This window comes from Aegilops tauschii, chromosome 5 (assembly GCF_002575655.3).
Source record: "Aegilops tauschii subsp. strangulata cultivar AL8/78 chromosome 5, Aet v6.0, whole genome shotgun sequence".
Taxonomy (NCBI): domain Eukaryota; kingdom Viridiplantae; phylum Streptophyta; class Magnoliopsida; order Poales; family Poaceae; genus Aegilops; species Aegilops tauschii.
This window is the reverse complement of record NC_053039.3, coordinates 308360386-308369311: the sequence shown is the minus strand read 5'-3', so window position 1 is coordinate 308369311 and position 8926 is coordinate 308360386. Positions and strand designations below refer to the sequence as shown.

General features: G+C 48.4%; 1 protein-coding gene across 5 annotated transcripts; it reads right to left on the bottom strand.

Annotated features, from left to right (window-relative positions):
* Positions 1–1661: 1661 nt before the first annotated feature.
* LOC123493397 (uncharacterized) lies at positions 1662–8835 on the bottom strand. 5 transcript variants are annotated; one of them, XM_073500268.1, is made up of 10 exons: positions 7052–7327; positions 6792–6970; positions 5477–5571; positions 5181–5402; positions 5030–5053; positions 4781–4943; positions 4541–4688; positions 3940–4076; positions 2062–2092; positions 1662–1974 (listed from the first exon to the last, which is right to left on the bottom strand). In XM_073500268.1, the coding sequence occupies exons 5-9, from the start codon at positions 5041–5043 to the stop codon at positions 2063–2065; spliced, it is 492 nt and encodes a 163-aa protein (XP_073356369.1). In that variant the 5' UTR covers positions 5044–5053; positions 5181–5402; positions 5477–5571; positions 6792–6970; positions 7052–7327; the 3' UTR covers positions 1662–1974; position 2062. The 5 variants fall into 5 exon arrangements, 4 of the variants coding, with proteins under 4 accessions (XP_073356369.1, XP_045084822.1, XP_073356368.1 ...); XR_012184714.1 differs by having other exon boundaries at positions 4558–4688; positions 4781–5053; positions 7052–8835; XM_045228887.2 differs by having other exon boundaries at positions 4781–5053.
* Between the last annotated feature and the right edge of the window lie 91 nt (positions 8836–8926).

Sequence of the window (8926 nt, the reverse complement as noted above, 5' to 3'; positions counted from 1 at the left end):
CGACGTCCACGGGCACCGTCTCTGTCGGCCTAGCCTAGGCCAAGTAGGGTTTTCACCCGACAAGCATGCTCCACCTTTGCCCACAGTGCGCAGTTGCACACGCCACAGACCGTCAAACCGCTAGCCACCACATTGCCCACGTGGCCATGGCCACTAGCCGTTCGTAGCTAAGCCGCAAACTCCACCCACGAGCACCGCCGCTCCCACCACCTAGGCCGTTGCCCAGGACACCTGACGTCCCATATGCCCTCCATGGCTGTGGTGATGAACAAACCGCCATGCTTCGGCCGCCGATAAAGCCGCCAGCGACCGAACCAACCAGATCGATCGGGGAGCCACTAGGTCGGAGAAGAGGCGAAGCAGGAGCGGACCCCATCAACGCCCGACACCCTGCCAATGATGGGTGGCCCGACCGCATCGCCCCCCACCCATCTCTCCCACCACCTCTCCACATGCCACCCCCTATGATGCTGAATTGTAGCTCCCGACCTGGATCCGCAATTGGCCTAACCCGCCCAGTAGCCCAATGACGTGAGGTGCCGAACCGGCCACCACCTACAACCGCGAGAGGACACCAGGGACATCCCCTAGAGCCGCGCGCCAATGGATAGACGTCAGAGCATGTCCAATCGCCGCCGTGAAATGACCCGCACTGCCACCACACCTTTGCAGCCCACATCCATGCAGCGGCCCGGGGCGCCCGTCGGCAACCAGGGCCAGATCCGGGCCAATTTGATCGGGCCTTAGTTGGCACCCACCAGTTGCGCCCCCTTGCCCCGCCCAGCCGACTGGAGAGGAGGGAGAGGGCGCCTACCATTGTCACGCCGGCACCCCCGCCAGCAGAGGGCCACGATAGGGGCAGCCACCCGTGACCCGCGCTGCCCACGACCCGCAGTCCCTGAAGCCAGATCTGGACGTCCACATCGTCCCTCTGCAGCCACCATCGCTGGCTCCAAGGCAGCACCTCCTAAGCGTTGCCCGTCACCACCACTATCCCGGCCCCGACGCCATCCGCAGGCGAGGCAGCCTCGGCCTGCGCCAAGACCCCCGCGTGAGGAGACGCGGACTCCCCGCCGGCGGCCACGCTCTCTGGCAATGGCGAGGGGGGTTGGGAGGAGGGAGCCCCGACGGCGGCGGCGCTAGGGTTTGCCACCGGGACGCTCGTGGGAGCGACGCGGAGGGGCAGGCGAAGCTTATCCGAGTTTGTGAAACTCTTTAATAATCTTGCACCGTACTTTATTTGTGTGTGATGGCTTTCTACTCATTATTTATTGTATGTTTCAGACTATGTGTTGTTATGCTTAGTTCATAATCGTGGATCTAAGTTGAGTACTGTTACATTGTCGTATCTTGACCAATCTATCTCTCCATGATTATACTCCATCCTTTCATATATATAGGGCCTAATACATTTTTCAAGGTTGCCCTTAACTATTGATAAGATTAATAATATATGAGATGTACAATGTGAACATTATATCATTAGAAACTCCTTCCACATATGAATTTGATGATATGCTTTGTGTAACTTGCATGTCATATATTATTGCTCTAACATGTGGTCAAATTAGCCTTGAAAAACACATTAGGCCCTATATACATGGAAGGAGGGAGTATATTACCATGTCCCATATCAAATCTTCTTACGCTATGTCACACACTAGTGCAAAACTTGTTTATATTTCATATCTTGTACACTTTGCACCAAGTTCTATATAGGCGATTAGACGAGATGCGGTGGACCAATCATAAACCATAAACCATAAAAGAGACACAGTTAACAATTTAACTAGACTAATATGTCAAAACTAAAAAGAGCATTCCAACGCTTCATGGCAAATCAACATACTTCCTTAAGCCAAAACTTTTCGGCAGAAGAACAGTAAATCAATTTGCAGCTTCGAAGAAAAGAAGCAGGGGTTGCATTTCCTTTTCCTCGCACATACTGAGCACTTGAATCCAATCACCAACAACCTGGACAGACCAAAAGTCAGGTCATAGTAAGCGAAAAATCAAGAAAAACCTTCACTTTTAGTAGGTGCAGGGCTTATATCTGGTTACCTCAGATATAGCGCTGGCCGTAGAAGCAAGCCTGGATGCAAAAATAGCAAACCAATCCATGTTAAGTGTCTAATGAGTATGATCGTATCAGTATAACAGGAAACAGATACCTGCATACATCGATCTATTTTACGAGCAAAACATATTTCACTAAGCAGTCTGTAATTTACACAAAAAGGCTTTCGCCCCGCTTTATATATAAAGCATCAAACCACAAGCATTCAGTACAAACACACGCTACGCCACCGCAACACACGCACACACCCAGGATAGGATACATAGGCGCTGAGCGCAGCAACACCACTCCTAGCAGTACCGCCCCGAAGAGATGAAGCTACATATGACGAACCATACGCTCCAAGGCGGCGCCTTCAGGAAGGGTACGACGCCGGAGCGCCGCCACCGCCCGATCCAAGGATCAGAGTTTCCCCCGGAGCCGCATGACGGGCAATGAGAGCCGCGACCCGCGACGACGCTTTCAAGAAGGGAACGATCTCCGCCACCGCCGGTCCGTCCGAAGATAGAGCAGGTTTTCACCTCGGCCAATATTCACCGCCACCGAACGCCACACCCCGGCAACCACGCCGCCCACACGACCATGGTGACCGGGCAGCACCAAGGCACGGGCTCTGCCCAAGAGCACCGCGCAACCACCACCAGGGCCGCCGCCCCAGTATCCAAGACCTCGACACCACCTCACCCGAGACCCGCCGCACCCCAACGAAAGGGACGAGCGGAAAGGTCCCACCTTTCGCGCCCCTAGGCAATCCCCAACGTCGAGACCCAATAGGTCGGCCAGAACTGGCATCCACCGACCCATCCTGCTGCCCCAAGCGCGAGACGAGCTCGGTCCTGCAGCACCGAGAGGGGGACGAGGTCAGTCCTGCTGCACCGTGCGCGAGACGAGCTCGGTCCTGCTGTATCGTGCGCGAGACGAGCTTGGTCCAGCGGCATCGAGCGCGAGACGAGCGGTGGACCACAGCTGGGAGAGGACCAGCCCATTGATGGGGGTAGCGCCCGGGCGACGAGGAGATGGGGTGAAGGTCGAGACGGCCCGAACGCAGACAAACCGACGCCAGAGAAGCCGGCCGTTGCAGATCCATCGAGCCACCGTGAAGCCGCCACGACACCGGTAGGCCACCCGAGACCTACCCCTGCCGCCGCCCACGGCCGGAGCAGCGGCCACGCCCAGCCGCTGCCCTACCCGCGTCGCCCGGCGAGCTCCAAGCGCCGAAGCCGCCGGGCACGCACCACCGGAGCCAGGCGCCGCCGGCCGGCCCCCAAAGCTAGATCCGGCAAGAGACTGGTCACGCGCCACCTCCCGAGACGGGAGCACCGCAGCCGCCCCGCGCGCAGAACGAGGGACGCTGGAGCGCCGCCACCAGCGGGCCACCGCGCCGCCCCGCGAAACCGCCACCGCGCCGCTGGATCCCGCAGACGTCCAGCGCCGCCGCTCGAAGGAGCCGCCCCGCGCCGGCGCCCACAAGCGGACGGGGAAGGAGGGCCCCGCCGCCGCCGCGCCCCCCGGGCTTTGCCCGACGGAGCTCGCCGGCGACGGCGGGGGGAAGGGAAGGGAGGCGGGGCCGAGGGCCGCGGCTGCAGGGAGCCCCCCGGGCGCGCGCGGGCGCGCCGCGGGAGGGGAGGGGAGGAGGGGGGAGCGGGGCGGGCCGGGAGGCGCGCGCCCGGCGGCCGGCGGCGGCGGGGAGGCTAGGTCGGGGCGGCGGCGGCGAGGGAAGGAACCCTAGCAGAGCGGGTCACTCAACTTCGCGTGGGTTTCCTCCCCCGCAGCATGATTTGCTGGATTGAAGCCTTCACACTGGCTTCATTCGCAGTCTGTAATTTTGGAAGAGTAAAGAGGGGTCTTTTGAATAGGCCTACCATTGACACCAGGGAATGTTTGCTCGGTCGACTTGTACCGCGGTAGATAACGCTGATGTCTATCTCAGTCCCAAGGGCAGCCAAAATATGAGGTAGCATGTCCCTCACACTCCCATTTCCAGTCTGCCATCCCAAAGCTAAAAACAAAAGTTAAATGGGTAAGAAGAGATTTCATGTTGATTAATAATCTCATTCACAAAACAGCATAGGAGCAGATTTCATAGTAGTTGCTTGAATGATCAACTCTGTGCGCAGCAGCGAATGTTTTTTAGTCATCAACAGCATAGTCCACTAGCCTGCGCTGCGATGGTGGTTTGCTGCTGGTACTTGACTAATAATCCCCCTCCCTCTGTTTTTGTGAAGCCCACCTAACTAGACACTCGACTAGGTTCGATCAGTCCAAGCTAGCCGCCGACTAATCAGACACTAAGATGTCATGACACGGCTTGGTGACTCAAGAACCTTTTCAGCAGGCAAAATCCTAAAAAACATTAAGCAAAACACTATGCAAAAAGTTTAAGAGTACTACATGACCAAATATCTGTTAGAATCTCCACACCAAATGTGGATATATATATATATATAAAAGAAAGACATTTACCAACTGTGAAAACATACGGGGAACTAGAGAGAGTGTGGCTCATATGATTTGATTTTCCACAGCCACCCACATCAGGATCACAAGTTCTGTGGACATCCATCATCACAGCCTTCAAAATATCATCAAATGAATTGCCTGGACAGATCCTCTGTATCATGGAACAAACAATAAACCCAGGCGCAACATATTAGCAACCATAAAGTACAGAATACAATAAACCAGTAGAAGAACACAACTAACCATTGCATAATTAAGTGAACAAGCATTGATATAATGGAGAAATGATGTATATTTTTGTTGTCTAGACTCCAACCCGCAATTGTAGCAGATCATCCTTTCATGGACGTCTGCACCGAACATATCGTGTGCGATGCATTCATCGTTTGCACAGTCCCATGAGCCACTACAATTGCGCTCGTGAGATTCAGCAAGGTAGTCAGCACGATATGTGAATGAATCATGCATGCGTCTTAAGATTGCCTCCAATACCTCAGATGCATCATTCATTTGTCCCTGATCATGGTCAAAGAGTATCAGATAGACAAAGGAGTCATTTGTAGATAGAGTTTTCAATCTGATAACAAAATGATGTATAAATATGTGTACGCACGAAACTATGAATAAAAAGACAGAAATATACCATCCGAATTAACTTCTCAGCGGGGAATGAGATGCTCAAAGCCATCCTCAAAGAAGTAGGTGCAACAGCCTCTCCTTCCCCCTTAGATACTTTGCTCAACTCGGTAAAAATATGACATAACACACATACAACACAAGAAACAGCACCAGGATCTCCAACATGTTTATGGTGTGACGATGTTTTGAGCAGATCATCTCGGAATCCCCTTAAATGCCATAATGACTGAATGTAGAGAAGAATAATTGTCATTATGTGAAACAAATCGCAGATGCATGTGTCATAAATCAGATAGTTACCTGGATAATCACATTCAAGAGACAACTCTTGTCGTCATCATCACTTTTAAGACCAGACCCATGAACTACTTCCCCATTTGTAATAAATGCTACAACTGCAATACAGGGATCATATAATCTCAAAAGATTATTGTAGACAACTAAGATGACAAAGAGACTAGGCGGTGTTATTATCGTAGCATACTGTTGGTATGAAGGATACAATTATACATACTGTTGATATCGTAGCTACTGTTGGTATGAGGATACAATTATCGTAGCATACTGTTGATATGAAGGATGCAATTATAAATGTACAACAACAGTAGAGCAATATGGAAGAAGATATAGTATCATAGGTCCTGATCAAACATATATCCGTATAAGTTTTGTTTTTGTTTTTTGCAGGGATATATCCGCATAAGTTGTTGCTTCTATAGATCATTTTGATAGCTTGTAATTGCAGCTCTTACCAGCTTCATTACATATTGTTGTATTGATTACATTAGAGTCAGTTTGTACAGACTATTTTTTCCCTGAACTAATCTTCTCTATTTCCTAAGGCATCAAAGTTTTGTTTGTGATAATCAAACTCTTATTTATCAGGGTAATATAATATCACGATACAATTAAGCCTTTACATACAATTGCTCAGCATAAACTACTTAAATTACACGGTGAGAACGAGGAAAGCATGTTCTGTGATATATGAATAACAACTAAGCATCTGTAGTGAACTAGCAATAAGAGAACACATTAACACAACTAGATGACCCGTTGCGCCAATGGCGCAAAGGCCGAGTGTAAGCCAAGTAGTGAAAGAGTGAGCATATATCTCTTTTATCATGGCTGTCTCAAAAGAATACTACACATCAGTCTAAGCAGCAAATTACCGATAGTTAAATGCACAAGATGGTCTTAGGGGATTACATAAGATCCAAAAGTATGATAAACATAGAAGTCTTGGTAGGCATTTATACTAATATTAAGTTATATAACAAGGAGCTCTTGCAACTTGCTTATATTGAGTAGACGATCAGGCGCAGTCCCTTGGAAGTGCATTTGAAGCCGAAAGCATATGCTTGCCCTTTTTTCATCTGTGCCTGACGGAAGAAGTCGCTCCAGCCTTTAGTGATGGTGGCCCTTTTGTCAACACCCTTCATAAAGCGTGTTGTGACAGCGGTAGTTCTATCTCCAGTAGTGATTGGCAGTTCACCATGGTCAACATACATGTGTGGGAAAAGGGAACCAGTAGAAAAGGGAATGCTAAAGTACTGAAAATAACAGTAAAGGTTAGTTATTGTATGAATAGGACCGAGCAACTACAAAGGATTACCATTCTTTTGCCGTGTGTTGCAAATGTCTCTGTCATGTGGCACACATAGTAGCGATCAGGCGTGGTGGTGCTGCAGATGATCTTTCGCAGTCTACGAACATTATGGTTGTAGAGCGTAACTGTGTTGCCCCACACAATGTGGTGACTAAACTCATCTAAGTAGTGGATGCAAGGCTCACCTATGTTAAATTATATAAAGTTATATCGTTTAGTAGTTGTTGCGAGAGTTGTTCGAATGAGAAGAGTAATGTAGCCCTTACCATGGAGAATGTACTTTCCAGACTTTAGATGGATTTTCTTGCCTTTGAACTTTCGGATTGAGCTTGCTTTGCGTGGGCGATGAATATACTCAAAAGCTGGCATGACTCATTGCGCCAATGGCGCAAAAAGCATCGGTCAGACGAGTCTTCAAACCATGTGTATGTGCTAGTTTAAGAGATATACTTTTATCTCATTATATGGTATCATGACAGATGAAAAGGAAGTAATGACATTACTGATAATAGCATACATTGGTTTGACAAAGCAAGTTGTAGTAGGATCAGTCTAAAGACATAAAAAATTGAACACTGATTAGATCATAAGCAAATAGAAACTTAGTGCTGATAAATAGTGTTTTAAGAGAACCTAGTGCTGATCTGTAACAGAGGGAAAAACATCCAACAGATACAGGAAGATATTTCTTTCTGCACTGCTGCCCCAAAAGCACACTTCATGATGGTCTTACCAGCAAACAACCAATAGTCATACGATACAGGATGATCTTAGGTGGCTTACATACGATCCAAAAGGATGCTAAATATAGAAGTCTTGGTAGGTACTTATACTAATATTGAGTTATAAAGCAAAGGGCTTTTGCGATCTGCTTATATAGGATAGGATAGACAATCATGTGCAACCCCTTTGATGTGCACTTGAAGGCGAAGGCATAGGCATGGCCTTTCTTCATCTTTGCCTTACGAAAAAGCTGCTCCAGTTTTTAGTGATAGTAGCCCTGTTGTCAACACCCTTTATAAAACGGGACGTGACACTGGTAGTTCCGTCTCCAGTGCTTATTGGCAGCTCACCATGATCAGCATCCATGTGTGGGAAGAGGCTGTTCTTAGAAAAGTGTGTCCTAAAGTACTACAGATGAGGATAAAGGTTATTCAACATGTGATTTGTCAGCATATTATTGTATAAGACATAACAAAGTATCTATGAGAGATTACCATCCTTTTGACCAAGAAAGAGCATCGCCTTTCTCCCAACAAAAATGAAAAGGTGAAAAAAAGACATCTTGCGACACCATTAGCTTTCAAGGCCCTCGATATAACATGTTGATACTGGGTTTTTCTTTAGAAAAATTCTTATCCCCACATTCCAATTCCCACGAATCATTCAAGTAATCTCGGACTCATAAAATTAGAAATGTTGAGATAATAAAAATAGCAGAGTAACACAACACTTGCAGGGTGAAGAGGAGCTCATCTAGAGCTTAGGCCCTCTGCCCGCCATGTAGGCGCCGGAGATGAGTCCTGACACCGCTCTGAATAAAATGTAGGGCGACAAGCAAAGGGTAGGTCTAGCATGAGGACAAGCAGAGAGCACGAGCAAGGGATCACACCTGCTGCAAATTCCATCATAAAAGGCGACCCTCTACTCAGTTTCTTTAGATACAGGTTCTGATCAAAGTTAATACGCAGACCATCTGAAACCATTAGTTTCAGCCTACTCAAATTACAAAATTGACACATGAATAATACCTCTCACAAATATATATGCATTAGTCAGATCCACCGACTAAGAAATTTACAAAACTCTGAAATATAAGATCGCATCTGGTCTTGTAACTTGCTCTCACTATGGAAGCTAAAACATCAAAATGTATATAGAATGTGTCTATATCTCTAGCATTACTCAATCTGGAATACTCTGCTTATATGATTGGTCCCTTTTGCGCTATGTTTTCGGGAAAGGATTGGTCGTGGCTCTTCAAGCCGCTCTCTCGCCCTTGCCAATCGGGAACAGCCCACCCTCATCCATTCATTCACGTAGCCCTCAAATAAACCCACCCTCAGTTTGCTGACCCTACAGGCTCACGACCCCACCCTTCATACTCCATTGAAGCGGCAGTGAATGTGAAAATTAGCGGA